This window comes from Erythrolamprus reginae, chromosome 2 (assembly GCF_031021105.1).
Source record: "Erythrolamprus reginae isolate rEryReg1 chromosome 2, rEryReg1.hap1, whole genome shotgun sequence".
In the NCBI taxonomy this organism is placed as follows: Eukaryota; Metazoa; Chordata; class Lepidosauria; order Squamata; family Dipsadidae; genus Erythrolamprus; species Erythrolamprus reginae.
The window spans coordinates 90,006,202-90,024,161 of record NC_091951.1 but is presented as its reverse complement, the minus strand read 5'-3'; the positions used below and the strand labels follow the sequence as shown (position 1 = coordinate 90,024,161).

The 17,960-nt window shown below is 43.4% G+C and overlaps 1 protein-coding gene across 2 annotated transcripts in view; it reads left to right on the top strand.

The window, feature by feature from the left end:
* STAB1 (stabilin 1) overlaps positions 1 to 17,960 on the top strand; it is a 162,829-nt gene that overhangs the window by 88,717 nt on the left and 56,152 nt on the right. For both annotated transcript variants that reach the window (XM_070738665.1, XM_070738666.1), the window contains 7 exons: positions 735 to 830; positions 3,398 to 3,593; positions 6,496 to 6,591; positions 9,165 to 9,210; positions 10,332 to 10,411; positions 11,981 to 12,106; positions 17,704 to 17,777. In XM_070738665.1, the coding sequence (XP_070594766.1) occupies positions 735 to 830; positions 3,398 to 3,593; positions 6,496 to 6,591; positions 9,165 to 9,210; positions 10,332 to 10,411; positions 11,981 to 12,106; positions 17,704 to 17,777 (714 nt within the window). The remainder of the gene's footprint in view (positions 1 to 734; positions 831 to 3,397; positions 3,594 to 6,495; positions 6,592 to 9,164; positions 9,211 to 10,331; positions 10,412 to 11,980; positions 12,107 to 17,703; positions 17,778 to 17,960) is intronic.

The window sequence follows — 17,960 nt, the reverse complement described above, 5'->3', positions numbered from 1 at the left end:
TGAAGTTAGTTGGGGGAAAGATCAAAAGCAACATGAGAAAATATTACAGTATTTTACTGAAAGAGTAGTAGATCCTTGGAACAAACTTCCAGCAGACGTGGTAGATAAATCCACAGTAACTGAATTTAAACATGCCTGGGATAAACATATATCCATCCTAAGATAAAATACAGAAAATAGTATAAGGGCAGACTAGATGGACCATGAGGCCTTTTTCTGCCGTCAGACTTCTATGTTTCTATGTTTCTAAATTGACTGTATTGATTAAAGAAAAAAATACAAATATTTTTCTTTCTACTTGGAAATCACTTCTGGACTTTGTGCTTGAAGTGGAAAAAAATATGAAACTTTGATTTTCGGTTTTACCAATTATATAGATTTGTTGTTATAGAAATGGCTAGTTTATACTATCACATAAAAGTAAAAAGTTGAGGTTAAATGTTAATGCCTTATTCCTGCTGGGTGGAAGTCAATGCTTTTTTAATTCTCCCCCCACCTTCTTTTCTCCACTATTCATTTCCCTTTTCTCTTTCCTAACTTCCCTACTGTTTATTTTTGTATTCTGTTTGTAGCCTATATTATAAACCAATAAAATGTACTGAACTTAAAAAGAAAGAGTTAAAATAAGAGTTCTTTCTTCATCATGCCTAAGATGTTGTATGTTTGGAATATACTGTATATCTATCTGCTTAACTTTTTTACATCCCCTCACCCTCTTTTTTTTTTAATGACAGCAACCGCCAAGCAATGGGATCCTTCCGCACTGTATGTTTAAATCTGGAGGCATGAAATTAATTGGCTGCTATTTTACTTGCGTCAAAGTTTCCCTAGTAAGTCATCTGTATTGATTAGATATCTATACCTTTGTCAAATATGCAGCTGTTCCCCATGTAATTATTTTATTCTGGCTGGCCCAGAAATGTTTATTTATTTATTAAGAGATCTGTTTCTCACTCATAATCTGAGTGAATACATAATTGACTACCCTGCTGATGCATAGATGTATATTGATATTACTGGTGCCATATCGGAAATGATAAGCAAGAAGATGCTGTTATGATACCATTTCAAGCTCTAAGCCAGTGTTTTTCAACCAGTGTGCCGCGAAGCTCAGAGAGAGAAAGAAAGCAAGAGAGAGAGAGAAAGAGCGAGAGGGAGAAAGAGAACAAGAGAGAGAGAGAAAGCAGAGAGAGAAAGAGAACAAGAGAGAGAGAAAGCAAGAGAGAGAGAAAGAGAACAAAAGAAAGAAAGCAAGAGAGAGAGAAAGAGAGGGAGGGAAGGAGAGAGAGAAAGACATAGAGGGAGGGAGGGAGAGAGAGAGAGAGAGAGAAAAAAAGAGAGGAAGGAAGGAAGAGAAAGAAAGAGGGATGGAGAGAGAAAGAAGGAAGGGAGAGAAAGAGGGAGGGAGAGAGAAATAGAGCAAACGGGAGGAAGAGAGAGAGAGGATTATTTTGTCCAAACATTTTTAGCCCCCACCCTCCCCCCGCTCAATGTGCCCCAGGGTTTCCTAAATGTAAAAAATGTGCCGCGGCTCAAAAAAGGTTGAAAATCACTGCTCTAAGCAATATAAACATTTGAACATGACATCAATTTATTTGAAGATTTTATGTGGCCATATCAATAAATCAATTAGACTAGAGCTAGAAGATGCTCTGGACCTGGACTTGGATCTGGCTGGCTGCTCCAAGAATACCAGCTTTACAGCCTTGTAATTTTCAAAACAACACTTCTTTATTTATTTTTCTTCCACATTGGAATTCATCATATGCAGCTCCGGCATGCAAAATGCATTCCAATCTCACAGACAAAAACTACAAAGTTATAATTCTTTCTAAAAGAACAGGCTGTCTACTTCAAACTTCTTCTTATCTCTGGGTCAGCTTCACGCTACTTAAAAATAGTTTTATCATGCAATAAACAGACTCACTTCTCCAGAGAAACTGAAAACGCATCCATCTTGTTTATAGCACTTTGCAGAAAAGCATTCATCTCTTCCGTTCAATCCCGGATGTGATGTAATTAATTAATTTACACACTCTGAAATAGCATATTAAAACTTCTTCCCCCCAAATTCATCTTGTCTTTTCTCTGACCTTCTAAATGTTGCACTTAACCAAGGAGTCCCTTCTACACCCCCATTATCTGAAGAAATATTACTATGCATACTTTCGTTGGATGGCTGTTCTACTTCATTTTCACCATCATAGCCTCCTCCACATCTCTTAAATCAGGGTAATTAACAGCTTCTATGTCATCTTCATCTTCTGAATCTGACATTTCCAAAGGCTGACTGGGAACACTCACAACAGAAGGGACCTTAGAGGTCTTCTAGTCCAACCCCCTGCTCAAACGGGAGACCCTATACCAGTGATGGCAAACCTATGGCACGCATGCCACTGTTGGCACATGGAGTCATATTCGAAGGCACGCAAGGCTTGCCCTATGTCAGCTTCAGAGCACATGCCTGTATGCTGGCCAGCTGATTTTTGGCCTTTTTGGCTGTTTTTGCTCTCCCCAGGCTTCAGGAGGCTTTCCTGAATCCTTGGGCTTGTGAAAAATGACCCAATGGGCAAACCAGAAGTTCAGAAGTTGGCTGTTTTCACTCTTCCTCTGGCTTCAGGAGGCTTTCCTGAGCCTTGGGGAGAGCAAAAAAGAGCCCAACGGGCCTATTGGAAGTCTGGAGGCTTCAATGAGGCCTGTGAGCATACACATGGGGGGGGTGGCATGCACAGGGTGAGGGCATTACTTTATGGGTGTGGGCATTTTTTTTTTGCCATGCAGGCCAAAATAGATTCACCATCACTGCCCTATACCATTTCAGACTGGTGGTTGTCCAGTCTTTCCTTAAAGACTTCCAGTGAATCATGTACGAGCTCAAGTCAAGCAGTTCCACTGGTTACATGTTAGGAAGTTTCTCCTTAATTTCCTGTTGCTTCTTCTTCAGTAGTTTCCATCCGTTGTTCCTTATCTTGCCTTCTGGTACTTTAGAAAATAAGTTGATCCCTCTTCTTTCTGCAGCCTCCCAAATATTGGAACTCTGCTATCAAAGTCTTTCTTTAGACTAGACTGGCCCTACCCAATCCTGTAACCGTTCTTCATAGGTTTTGGCTCCAGGCCCTTAACAGTTGCTCTTTTTTTTCTTTTCCAAAGTCTCAACATCTTTTGTGATCGAAAACCAGATGCAGTATTCCAGCTCTAGTCTTTCCTAAGGATTTATAAAGCAATACTAACACTTCATGTGATTTTGATTCTGTGCCTCTGTTCAGTTCAAATGTTATGACACTGGATGGCTTGCAAGGAAAAAATCAAATAAAGAGACACTCGGCAGTAATCCTGACATTTGTACAAAATCTCTATTTTTTTCCTGCTCTGATTATCAATCTGTCCGTTTTCTGAGGTCTCCATCTGCTGTCCAGGCTACTTTGGTTTGATGTGTCAGATGTGTCCTGGGAAAGCAGGCAACTGGTGCTCCGGCAATGGGGTGTGTCAAGATGGCATTCAAGGCAATGGAGATTGCCAGTGCCAAGAAGGTTTCCATGGCACAGCCTGTGAAATGTGTCAGGCAGGAAGATATGGACCCAAGTGTCAATCAGGTGATTATGGCAGTTGTTCATCCTTATTGTAGCACTTGATTTTCTTAATTCTTTCAAAATAAGTCCTCAACTTATGACCAAAATTGAGTCCAAAATTAACATAGCTAAGCAAGATATTTGTTGAATTTTGCCTCATTTTAAGACTTCTCTTGCCACAGTTGTTAAATGTATTTATTATTTATTAATTGGATTTGTATGCCATCCCTCTCTGAGGACTCATTTAAGTTAGTGAATAGTGTTGTGGTTGGCTTGCAGTCAGGCTGTATGGCCAGCCGGTTTGGCTGCAGGGGGAGTCAGAGAGCAAGTCAGAGAGAGAGTCTGTGGGTGAGGAGCCTACAGAGGCTATAGATCCCCCAACTGGGAATGTGCAGCCTTCAACTGGGGATTTGCAGCCCCCAACTGGGGCTGGGTCAGGGTCTGAGGATGAGGAAATAAGGGACCCGATCCTGAATGCCCGGGTCATAAGAATGAGGGACAGACAGGAACAATTAAGGAAGATCAGGAAAAAGAAGTAAGCACAGCTGTGCATAATCAGCACTCCCGGAGAGTATTTGAGGGGAGGGTTTGAGAATGTTCTTTGCAAGCTTAGTCAACATTCGAATCGTGGGAAGAGAAACAGCCTGTATTTTGTCTGACATACTTGGATTAAGTACTGATCAGTTCTGGGGTTAAATTCTTGTGAAGGACTGTCTGCTGAGAAGCAATAGTGTGGGAGGCATTGTCTTATCAATTTGGGCCCATGTCTAGACTTTGGCGAAGGTACAGACTTTGTTTAATGCAGTGTTTGTGAAGCAACAGTCTTCTCATAAGAACTGTGTGTGTTTCAGTTTACATTTTGGGGGCTAATTATCAGCTGCTGCTGGGCAGGACAGAACAAATAGGCTAGGCTAGGCTAGGCTAGGCTAGAATAGAATAGAATAGAATAGAATAGAACAGAATAGAACAGAATAGAATAGAGCTGAATAGAATAGAACAGAATAGAATAGAATAGAATTTTTGTATTGGCCAAATGTGATTGGACACACAAGGAATTTGTCTTTGGTGCATATACTCTCAGTGTCCATAAAAGAAAAGATACAGTTGTCAAGAATCATAAGGTACAACACAATGATAGTCCAGGTACATATAACCAATCCAATCATATTAGGAACTAGTCAATCTAAATTGTAAGGATACAAGCAACAAAACTGCAGTGATACAGTCATTAGTGGTATGTGGGTGTGGGTGTGACGGGAACGATGAGAAGATTAATAGTAGTGCAGTAGTAACATGGTAGTTAAGTGAATCTGGCTTCCCCATGAACTTTGTTTGTCAAAGGGGATCACAAGATCCTGGGACACTGCAACTGTGATAAATACTGTACATACTAATTGACCAATTTTTCACCGATTTTTACTATGGGGATGCTGAAGTTTGAAGTGTAAAAATGATCATAAATAACTTTTTTCAGCGCCACTGTAACTTGGAATAGTCACTAAACGAATGGTTGTAAGTCAAGGACTACATGTTCAGAGAGTCCTTGACTTGAGACTGCAACTGGGACCCAAATTTCCATCAGTAAGCAAGTAGGCGGTTAAGTGAGTCAGGCCAAATTTTTACAACTTTTTGCCACAGTTGTTAAGGAAATCACTGCAATTGTCCAATGAATCAAACCTTTGTTAAGTGAATCTAGATTTTCCCCCCTCTCTCTCTCTCCCTCTCTCTCTCTCTCTCTCTCCCTCTCTCTTCCCCCCTTTCTCTCTCACACACATGGTATCGCAACCACAGTAAATACATGTCAGTTGCCAAAGAGTTTTAATCCTATGACTATGCAAATGCTACAACGCTTGTAAGTGTAAGAGCCAGTTATAAGTCACTTTTTTTAGTGCTTTTGTAGCTTGTCTCCAAGTAATAGTTGTAAGCTGAGGGCCACCTGTATAAATAATTAGGAAAACAATGTTTGGGGTTTTTTTCATTTTTATTATCAAACTTCTGTTGCCTCTGTGCTACTGCATAGGAGAAGCATCTAGTTTAAAACAATGTGGCTCACAAAAAGATTTGTGTGCAGCCTCCAGGCTTTTCTGAAACTTGATGCCATCCTCCGATTTTTGATGTGGCCCAAACAAGTCATCAAACAGATGGCCAAACAATTTTCTTACTTAATTTTACTTAAATAGAGACATCCTGGATTCATCCACTGCTTTAGACTAGGGCCATCTACAAGACACTCCAGCATCTTGTGTTATTCTAATGCTAGGTAAGTTGTAAACTCCTAGAACAGTGATGGCAAACCTACGGGTGCCACAGGTGGCACGTGGAGCCATATTTGCTGGCATGTGAGCCGTTGCCCTAGCTCAGCTCCAGCGTGCATGTGTGTGCCAGCCAGATGATTTTTGGCTCACACAGAGGCTGTGGGACGGCAATTTTGGTTTACAGAGAGCCTCCAGGGACTGAGGAAAGATGTTTTTATCCTCCCCCTTCTCCAGGGAAGCCTTTGGGGCCTGGGGAGGGCAAAACACGAGCCTACTGAGCCAACCACAAGTTGGGAAACAGTCTGTTTTCAGCCTCCAGAGGGCCTCCATGGGGGGGGAGCGCGATAAGCTGTTTTCGCCCTCCCCAGGCATTGAATTATGGGTGTGGGCACTCACGCATGTGCAATAGCATGCACACACGCTCTTTTGACACCCGAGGGAAAAAAGGTTCGCCATCATTGTCCTAGAACATTATTCCACAAATATTGTATGCATTTATCAAATACTTCCCCTCACATTTCATTTCTAGGACCCTGTGCAGTTATTGATAGTGGCAAAGGCTGCATATAATTATAACTAATTTCCCATTGACCTTGATGGGGCAGAAAACCAGCATAGGTAACTTTAGATGTATTAATATGTACCTGACAAAGACTTACATTTTCTTTTAGAGTGCAATTGCAATAAGGGGCAGTGCAATGATGGGTTGTTAGGTGATGGAAAGTGCACATGCAACTCGGGATTTGAAGGAGTTAATTGCGACCAAGGTAAGTATCATTCCAGATTTGAAACTATTGTTTCTTTTTAAAAATTCAATTTTTAAAAAAATGGGAAAATCTCAGAACTGGCTAGAAGTTGGGAAACAGGCCGTTTCCAGACACCAGAGGGGCAGGGAAGCTGTTTTCACCCTCCCGAGACATTGAACTATGGGTGTGGGCACTCGCACATGTGCAATAGCACACATACACACGCTTTTTCGGCACCCAAAGAAAAAAAAGGTTTGCCATCACTGACCTAGACCAATGAAATAGCATGTGGGAAATTTTATTGGTCCACTCACCTTGAACAGTTCACATTGAGCTGTGAAGATCCAGAACTGATCTTGGCCCCCTCTGAATTTTTCTGATAAGCCAAAGTAAGAATGCAGGAGCATTGGCTGAGCTTCATGTTGCTGTGCTGCTGCAGTTTAAGGCAAATTCTGTTGCAGCCACTGTGTTAATGGTATCATGGTATTCTGTAAATGGATTGCTTGAACATTCCCATTGCTGGTCATTTGAGCAATGCTCTAACTAGATGCTTGGCAGCAGGGGTGGGCTGCTGCCCGGATGGGGGGGAACGCAGTTGGGTAGTGAAAATGGAGCAGCACCCCAGAGCACCCAATTTGCACTGAAAGATGTTGAAAGAAAATGCAGGACATCCTGCATAAGCCATTCCAGTGTGGTAGTAAAAATTTTGGTAGCCCTTCATGGCTTGGCAGATAAAAGAGTTCCAGTAGATTGAAGACCAGTTTTAAACACCAAGTGGGATTTTTCTACCTCTTTTAGAAAGAGAATAGAGTTCTTCAAAGACTGATATTAGTTCTTTGAGGTAATCCAAACAAAAAGTGTTCCTTTTGATTTTCCTGACTCTAGGCCAGTGATGGCGAATCTATGGCATGGGTGCCACAGGTGGCACGCGGAGCCATATCTGCTAGCGCATGAGCCATTGCCCTAGTTCAGCTCCAAGTGCATGTGTGTGCCGGTCAGCTGATTTTTGGCTCACATAGAGACTCTGGGAGGGCGCTTTTGGCTTCCAGAGAGCCTCCAGAGGGCTGGGGAAGGCGTTTTTACCCTACTCCAGCTCCAGGGAAGCCTTTGGAGTCTGGGAAGGGCAAAACATGAGCCTACTGGGCCCACCAGAAGTTGAGAAACCAGCCATTTCCAGCCTCCAGAAGGCCTCTGGGGGGGGGCAAGGGAAGCTGTTTTTGCCCTCCCCAGGCATTGGATTATGGATGTGGGCACTCACTCATGTGCAATAGTGTGCACCCACGCTCTTTCGGCACCTGAGGGAAAAAAGCTTCACCATCACTGCTCTAGGCCATACTGGTCATCTCCATTTCTTGACCAAGGTAACCAGCAATGTCAGAAGACAATTTCCATGGCCATGTGGCCAGTATGGCTATGCGTCAAAGGGACATGGTATGCTGTTATCTTCCCACTAAAGTGATACCTATTTATCTATTTCCATGCTTTTGAACTTCTAGGTGGGCACGAGCGGAAGCAAATAATAGGAGCTCACCCCATTTTGCGGAGCTCAAGTCTCAAACTCAACTGTCAGCATTCCAGCTGACACCAGCTGACTCCAATAATGCTTTTGTATTGTGAGGTTACATTAACAGAATCTTGTAAAAAATTCCCGCTCCTTTCCTTTTATTCTCCAGGAAACCAGGCAGGCTCCTTTCTGAAATGCTTCCCAGATCACCTCTGCTTCTGAGGCTCAGGATATATTTTATAAGCTAGTTGTCCAGCCTGCAGCTCTTTCTTATGCCTCCCAAGATCCTTCTCACGTTACCAAGTACATGAGTATTTGAGGGAATTGTTTTTGCTTGGATATTGTTCTGTCGGGCTCTCTGGTAGAATCCTCCCAAAAATTCAGAGTTACAAATTTCAGACACACACACGTTTGAAAATTCAAAACAATGTTCTTTATAATGAAAATTCACTTAAACTAAGCCCTCTTTTGGTATAGCAAAGAGCACTCGTCTCCAAACAAACTGGTAATTTGTATAAGTCCCTTATCAGTCCTGTGATACTAAGCTTGCAGGTGTGAGGCAATTCAAAGTCCTTCTTTCACAAAGTGAAACACACTTTGCCCTGGTTTAGTTTCAAAACGGGAAAAATCAGCACACAAAAGGTCAAAGTCAGTAAAGCAGTCATGAAACACAACGATCAGATAATCCTCCACAATGGCCAAACCCACAGGCTGCTATTTATAGCAGCCTCACTAATTACCACAGCACCACCCAACCACAGGTGGCCTCATTTTCTTTGATAATAATCTCTCAGTTGTTGCCTATCGCTCTCCGCATGCGTGGCTGTATCATTAGCTCTTGTTCTGAATCAAAGGAGGAGCTAGATAATTAATCTCCTTCTGAGCTGTCTGCCCCACTCTCCTCCTCCCTGTCACTCATGTCTTCTTGGTCAGAGGAGCCTTCATCATCAGATTGAACCGGGGGGGGGGGCAAAACAGGCCTGCACCATGTGGATGTCTCCCCCACATCCACAGTCCTTGGGGCAGGAGCTGGGCCAGAGCTAACCACAACAGATATTGGACAATATTCTAACAATATGTTCTCTTGCAGAGATTGCAACTGATTTCTGCAATGGTACATGTGATGTGAATGCAAAGTAAGTACAATTATAGGGCACAATTTAAAACATATTTGAAACTATGTGATTTTTTTCAGTAACAACTCCCATAGGGATATTTTCCCTCTTTTCCTCCACAGGGTTGTTGTGAAGAGGGAGGAATATCATCTATGTTTATCACCTTGGGTTGCTTGTATATTAATATAGATGGGATAAAAATCTAATCAATAAATGAAGCAGTATTTCTAAAACGCTGAGTTTTTAACTAAGCCTCTCTATTATACATTCCTTAATTTGTTAAAAGTGATCTGCCGATTATTAAATTCTCATGTGTACAATTAATGCAGTAGAGGAGATTATTTACAAATAAAACCTGTGAAAGTATAGATTCTGTTCATCAAGATCTTGCTTAATTTAAATATAAATGTCTCTCAAACTACAGCTTCCCTTTCTGAACAAGAGTAGGCAAGACATTTCCCATGATTTATTAATTTTCATATCCAAATAAGTGCCACTAAGTGATTTTCATCGAGATATTAATGGACCTATTAATACCCGTAAATCACCAATTCCTGCCTTAGAAAGATTTACTTTGTAATTGTTTTCAACAGCTATCTTCATTTATTTTCAAGGTGCAAAAATTCCACTTTGAGGATGTGAAAGAAACATATATCAGAAACTTGAGCTTTATATAGAAAATGAAATAAAAATATTAAATAAAATGAAAGGGAAAGGTTTTGGTAGTAGATAAGTTTAACTGAATTGTAAAAGTAGAGTTGTTTATATATTAAGAAAATAGTGGTTAAAAAAAAGAACTTGATTTAAAATGTTGTACCCAGACGACATACCATGATTGATTCCATGTTTGTTGGAATACACACACACAAACACACATAGTTACATATTTTTGCCGATAAGTGAAAAGAAAGGGAGCCTAGTATAGATTTGTTTCACCAAATCTGTGTGTGTGCGTGTGTATGAATGTATATATGAAACTTTAGCTTCCTGCAGTGTATCTCTTTTTTGTAACATTTACACAAATGAGAAAAGGAAAGTAATGCGATCCAAGCAAACAAGCACAACACAATTAACACCCAGTATCATAAACATATGTGTATGAGTTCATATATAACTCTCAATCCCTTTTTATTCTGTTTCAGTTGCATGAATGACTCTACTACTTCTCAACCTACCTGCTCCTGTTCTGCTGGTTATTCTGGAAATGGAACCTCTTGTACAGGTATTGCTGGCAAATGCTTTCAATTCATAATTCATGCCTGATAAAAAAAAAACACCATGGGTAAGACCTACAGTAAATAGAGATATATAATAGCTAAAAATGACCATATTTTTCACTAATCACATGCACAAGCATGGCTGACATACACACATTCACCATTTCAGCATTACAACAAGTAAAAAACGTTACCAAAATAAATTTCATGTCATTTAAAATGTAGCATTCAATGTTTTTCTATGTGCTGTGTTCAGCCTTTCAAGCTACTTGCTGGGTGAAGAGAAATGAGCCTTTTTGAAGAGAAACATTTACACTGAAGAATAAACTTACGTAATCATACGAAACTCCTTTTTGTCTGCATCCATGGCTAGACATAGGTCCGTATCAAAGAAAATGTGCGTGAAAGCCTTATGTGTATTGCGGCGAAGGCGGAGTAACACTCGAACACAGAAAGTTTGGGTATAATGGGGTCACTTTATTAAATCAATATCAATTAATTAATTAACCAATTAAATCACGTGACCTGCAGGGGTGCATAAATCAAATTGGGGGCGGAGTCAACTGTCACCAACCTCTTCTGAGCAACTTTTGGGTGAAAGCTCCTTGCCTGGGCATAGGGGAGTGGTAACCTTACACCTGCCCCCTACCCCGTTCCACGCCCCCATGGCGTGTGGGATGGCTCGCCCCGGTCTCTGGTAAGCCCCAGCCAGCAAGCCCCAGGTGCAACCCCCTCCCCATATCCAAGCCAGTCGAGCCCTGTAGTATGAGAAGGAGGTCGTCCCTCACCTCACTAGAGGTGCCCCTAAAGGAGATCACACAGTTGCTGCTTACGCTCATTTCCGCCCCCTTTCGGGGGCCCCCCCAGTGACCTTGGGGGGAAACTAGCTGGTGAGTACACCCCCTAACCACACTCCCACGCACAGAGTGGAGTAGGCGAAAAAATAACCGCAGTTAGGCCAATCTACTGTGACTGCCAAAAATTCCTACTCGGCCCCCCTAAGGGGCGACCCATCATATGCACCCTGTAACAGAGGGAGGGTGGGCGGGTGTCTCCGTTCGGCAGAGACAAAGAGGAGCAGCACCACGAGGAGGCCCCTTATATAGGGTGCCTCCCTTTCCGCCCTCGTCCAATCGGTGCCCCACGCACCGCTCTGATGTCACTGTGGCCTCCGGTGTCGACGTGGGGCCACAGGCTCCGCCCCCAAAATGGCAGCCTCCTTCCCCCGCCCACGCTGCAAACACCGACGGCCTGGTAAGTAGCCGACGGCCCTTCTCTGGAACTGGCTGGAGGAAAGCAACAGCTGGGCAAAAACAAAGGCTTCAAATCCTTGCCTGCTCTTCCATTTAGGTCAAGGAGCAGACAAAATTCTCCAAACAGTTCTTCTACATCCCTCATGAGTCCTCCCTGCCATATTTCACTGTAGTTTCACTATACTGTTCCTGTAAAACCAGGAGAAGATTTTCAGGGTCCTGATGGTTCAAAGGTCCCCAGGGTGTTCATAAATGTACTTGCCATGCCTGAGTGAAACTGTTTTCTATTTTAGCCCACCCTCTTTTTCTTTGGCAATTCAGAAATAGACCCCTGTGCTGAGGCGAATGGTGGCTGTTCCATCTATGCCAACTGTACCAAAATAGCACCAGGCAAAAACATCTGCAGTTGCAAAGAAGGTTATGTAGGAGATGGAACTATATGTGGAGGTAAGCATTATACATGTCTATGGAGATTCTCAGTCATCCAGGTCACGGTTGTCCCAAAGGTGCTTTTTTCAAGAGGCAACTGGACTTTCTGTTTTTTCTTTGTAGACTTATCGCTTCTCATTCAAGAGCTGAAGAAGCTTCTTGGATGAGAAGAGATATGTCTTCAAAGAAAAACCAGAAAGTCAAAAGCACTTTTGGAATAAGCATCATGCAGATCAAAGCAGATGAAAGGATGGCTGATTTGGATTTTTAAAAAAATTCTGCTTATTGTCACTTTTCTGAAATTGACGACCATGTAAGTGGGATTAATAACTAAATATTAGGATAGACCAGTACCCAAATAAATGAATTTAAAAGGAGGTGAAATATTTAAAGCATGATAAAAAGGATGGCATTATTTCTCTTGCAGAGAAGTTGCTATTTGTTAGTTAGTTAGTTAGTTTATTAAATTTATATGCTACCCATATCCCTGATAAGGCAACTCTGACCTCTTTTTACATCATCCCAGGGAATCAGTGCTTTCTGTCATGTCCTTGGCTAACAGCGGGGGAGACATTTGGCGGGATTGTGTTAGTTATCTCGTTGGTTAATTAGGGGAGTTTAATATCCTGTCTATGATGCTAGTTACCTCAGTTCTGTAGTTAAATAAAGCTGTGTTGTATCTGCTGTGGCTGTCCGGTGTCTTCACTACACTGGCGACGAAGGAAAGCTGGATCAGAATCCACATTAGAATCTGCCGTCCTGGAAACAAAGGACTCGGTAAATAGTGATGTCGACTCAGATAGTTTTTCCCCCATTGAATCCTCAAGGGGAATCGTGGGAGGCATATCTCGTCCATTTTTAGTGTTTTCTTATATCAAATGACTACAAAGATCTCTCAGGAGACAGGAAACGAGCGTATTTCTTAAGTTTTTGTGGGACTGAGATGTTGGAGACCTCCCTCTCCCTGTTTGCCCCAAAATCTATTCATGATGTGCCCTGGGATGAATTCCTCACGACACTCCAAAACCACTATGCCCCCCCACCGTCACGCAACGCTAGGCGTTATTTGTTTTACCATAGAAATCAAGCAGAGGGGGAGACAATTAATCAGTATATGGCAGCCCTCCGTCGTGCAGCCAAGTCTTGCGAGTTTCATGACTTAGATGATTATCTACTTGATCGTTTGATCTATGGGGTGAGGGATGCCAGGCTTCGGCGCTGGCTTTTAACCATGACAGACTTGACATTGGCAGCCGCTTTAAAAGAGGCAAGAGCTGTGGAGATGTCTACACAGTCTTTGGCCGAAATGGACCTGCCAGCCAAAACGGCCACTACTCATAGCACTGCAGCTGCAGCCGTGTTGCCACCAGAAATTGAAAACACTTTAAGACAGGAGGAGGAAGAAGTAAACAAGTTAGCCACCTCGACAAGACAAAGACAGCCACCGCCGGGAGAGCCCCGCCCTGTTGGAGGGTCGCGTTTATCGTGTGGGGGTTGTGGTGGTGACCACCCCCGATCAGTCTGTGGGTTCTGCAATGCTTATTGCCACCGTTGTGGCAGACAGGGGCATATCGCGCGAGTCTGTCGCTCGCGAAGGAATTCATCAAACACTCAGCCATTTTCTGCTCGAGAGTCATTTCCTCCACAACAGAGGGTGTGGCAGAGACAGTCATTCGGCCGACGGGATTTCTGTAATGCAATCCAGAATGCGTCACCGACTCCTCAAATCAACATTCACCAATCCACACCGCAATCAGCACAGCAGGGGAAGCTGTCAACGTCATCAAAGATCTCAGTGTTTGTGCGAATTGGAGGATCATTGTGTTCCATGGAAGTCGACACGGGATCGTCTGTTTCCCTAATGTCTTGGAGCACTATTAAGCGACTTTTTCCCCGGATTTCTAAGAGTCGTCTGGGGCCATGTCCTCTTTTCTTAAAGGATTACCAAGGTCAAGTAATTCCAACTGTGGGACAGGGTTATTTCCCCGTGCAATACAAGGCTTTTAAGGGGCGGTTACCTCTTATTATTGTAGATGGCCCATTCATAAGTTTACTTGGATTGGACTGGTTTTCAGCATTGGGGTTCACCATAGAAGGTATTAATGTTGTAAATGATGTGCCCATGTCCCATCAGTTAGCTAAAGAGTTCCCTACAGTTTTTGATGGCACCCTGGGAAAATATTCGGGCACCCCGGTCTCATTGACCCTCGATCCTTTGGTTCCTCCGATTCGCCTGAAGCCACGGCGCATGCCATTGGCTATTAAAGGCAAAGTTGATGCAGAGTTAGATCGCCTGATCAGCCTGGGAATATTAGAGCCAGTAGACCAGGCGAAATGGGAAACCCCCTTGGTGGTAGCCATAAAACAGGACGGATCAGTGTGTTTATGTGGGGACTACAAGTGCACGGTGAATAGAGCGTTGGCACACCATTCCTATCCTGTACCAATGGTAGCCCATCTTTTACATTCATTGGAAGGGGGAAATATTTTCGCGAAAATTGACCTGTCTCGCGCATACCAACAGTTAGCGGTGGACCCTGAGACAGCTGACTTACAAACCATCATTACCCACCGGGGGGCGTTCCGTTGTACTCGATTACAGTTTGGGATAAGTTCTGCTCCTGGAATTTTCCAGGGGCTTATGGAGCGTTTACTGTATGGAATTCCAGGAACTTTGCCCTACTTTGATGATGTAATCATAGCCGCATCATCCCGCCCAGAGTTACTAGAGCGAGTCCAGGCTGTACTGAACAAATTCCAAGAGGTTGGGTTGCGGGTCAAAACGGAAAAGTGTACATTTGCGTCTCACAGTGTTGAATTCTTGGGTTTCCTCATCGATAGTAGAGGAATTCACCCTACCCCTACCAAAATACGGGCCATTACTGAGGCTCCTGAACCAAGGTCCAAAACAGAATTACAATCATTTTTGGGGTTGTTAAATTTTTTCGCAATGTTCCTACCCCACAAAGCGTCGATTGTAGAGCCACTGCACAAGTTACTAACTAAAGGAGTTCCGTGGCGTTGGGGAAAACTGGAGGCGAGCGCATTTACGGCCATAAAAGAGGTGTTAGTATCTCATGAGGTTTTAGTGCAATATAGCCCAAAATTGCCATTGGTATTAACGTGTGATGCATCCCCCTATGGTGTGGGCGCTGTACTGGGACACCGTTTGCCTTCGGGGAAAGAGGCTCCTATAGCCTTCTATTCGAGGACCCTAGGCCGACCAGAACGAAATTATGGGCAATTGGACAAGGAAGCTTTGGCGTTGGTGGCAGGCGTCAAACGCTTCCATTATTATCTATATGGCCGCCAATTCCAATTGGTCACAGACCACCAACCCCTGTTGGGAATACTTGCTGGAAATCGACAAACGCACGAAATTCTTTCCCCTCGTTTAAATCGTTGGGCTATGTTCTTAGCGAATTATTCATATAATCTAACCTACCAGCTGGGGCGTACTATTCCCCACGCGGATGCATTGAGCTGATGTCCGTTACCTGTGCCTTTAACGGACCCAGCCCCAATTTCCACAGTGTTAGCCGTGGAGTCGTATCTTATCAGAGTATCAGCCGCCATGATTGCGTCCGAATCAGCAAAAGACCCCATTCTTTCTGTAGTGATGTCATGGATTTTACGCGGGTGGCCCTCATCCTGCATTGAGCCTACCATTTTGCCATACTGGGTCCGCAGAAAGGAACTGTCTGTATTAAGAGGATGCGTATTGTGGGGCTCAAGGGTGGTTATTCCCCCATTTTTACAGTCTAAAGTCTTGGAGTTGGTACATATCGGCCACCCCGGAATAGTCCGGATGAAAGCATTGGCTAGGGGCTACATTTGGTGGCCGGGGTTAGACAGGGCAGTGGAGCAGAAGGTTGCGAATTGTCAACCTTGTCAACAAAACCACGCAGCCCCTCCAGCAGCCACCCCTTTGCAGTGGGAAAACCCCAACATGCCATGGTCCAGGTTGCACATCGACCTTGTGGGTCCAGTTGATGGAAAAATGCTATTAATAGTGGTAGATGCTTATTCGAAGTGGTTGGAGGTTAAAATAATGTCATCTACAACAACAAGAGACATAATCAGGGGGTTATCAGCTCTGTTCTCAACCCATGGATACCCAGATGTTATCGTATCAGATAATGGTCTGCAATTTGTTTCTGGGGGTTTTGAAGCCTACCTAGCAGGGTTAGGTGTACGACATGCTAGAACTGCCCCTTGGCACCCTGCCAGCAATGGTCTGGCTGAGAGAATGGTGCGCAGCACTAAAAATATGCTCTCTAAAATTAACCACGGCACTCTGCAGGAGAGAATAGATGAGCTGTTATTGGCACAGCATACCACCCCTTGCACCACCACCTCTAAGGCCCCGTCAGAACTCTTAATGGGACCGAAATTGAGGATCGTATTAGACAGACTACATCCATTGTACACCGAGCCGGAACAAGAAATTGAGGCTGCTCGAAATTTTAGAAGCGGGGACCTGGTTTTTGCCCAAAATTTTATGGGTTCACCTCGATGGGTGGCAGGTATTGTTAGTGGTTCCCGAGGCCCCCGGGCGTATACAGTGGTGTTGCCTGATGGAAGAGAGTGGCATCGTCATGTGGATCAACTAAGGGCCAGGTCGGCCGAATTACCAGACCCCAGGGGGGAAGAAGTAGACCCTGTACGTCCGGAAGACCTTCCCTGCCTTGAGCCAACTGGCCACGGAGATATTGAGTTATACTTGGTCCCTCCCCGGTTGCCTAAGGGCAGCATCTGCAGGGCCCCAACTCACCTGAAGTAGTTGTTCCAAATGATCCGCCAGTAGAAACCGATGTTTTGCCCAACGAGGAGGAGGATAGAGGCGGGGCTCAAGAGTCTCCATCCTCAACCGTCGGTTACAAGATGTCGCCCCGTTGTACAGGGCGCATCAGACGAAGGCCGGCATATCTGGAGGATTTTGTTTGCACCCCCTAGGGGAAAGGGTGTCATGTCCTTGGCTAACAGCAGGGGGAGACATTTGGCGGGATTGTGTTAGTCATCTCGTTGGTTAATTAGGGGAGTTTAATATCCTGTCTATGATACTAGTTACCTCAGTTCTGTAGTTAAATAAAGCTGTGTTGTATCTGCTGTGGCTGTCCGGTGTCTTCACTACACTTTCTTAAAATATACATGTACGGTACATGTAGCTGGCTACTTCATTTTAAGCGAGGCAGATGGCAAAATAACGTAGACATGATCACTGAGTAATAGAGAAGAGGATTCTTTACCATCAATGGGGACAACTTACCGTTAGAATGAATGCCATTCTTTGCTCCATATGTAGGTGGGATATAGTTTGTAACATATTTGTAAATATTCCAGTTGGAAAGACAAAAACTGCTTGAAAGTTTTCTTCTGTACTGTCCTTTCAATTGGCATTGTTTTTCCCTAATCAGTGATGAATTTTTATGAGGAACATTTGGGACATTTAGAAAGATCAAAAATGTGTCCTGGTTTATCCTTGCTCACTGCACTTATTATTGCACAAGTTAACAGGCTATTTTTTTATTTGTATATTCTGAGACCATGTTTTGTAACAGTGATATTTTACAGAGGAAAGAAACTGATATACTGTGCATTTCTTCTATGTGTAGAACTGGATCGATGCTTAGAAAACAATGGAGGATGCCACAAAAGGGCCATATGTATTAAAACAGGACCAGGTTTGGTAAGCAAATCTTTATCTTATCCTATTTTGAAGTTTACTAATAGTATAATTGAAAAACAGCTGAGAGCGCATCGCTTAATACTGACATATTCATGTGTGTTGCCTATCTTACCCATTTAATTTTAGCTTTATTTTCATAATATCTGACCGTGGAGACCCTCATTTCCTTTAGAGCCTTAGCTA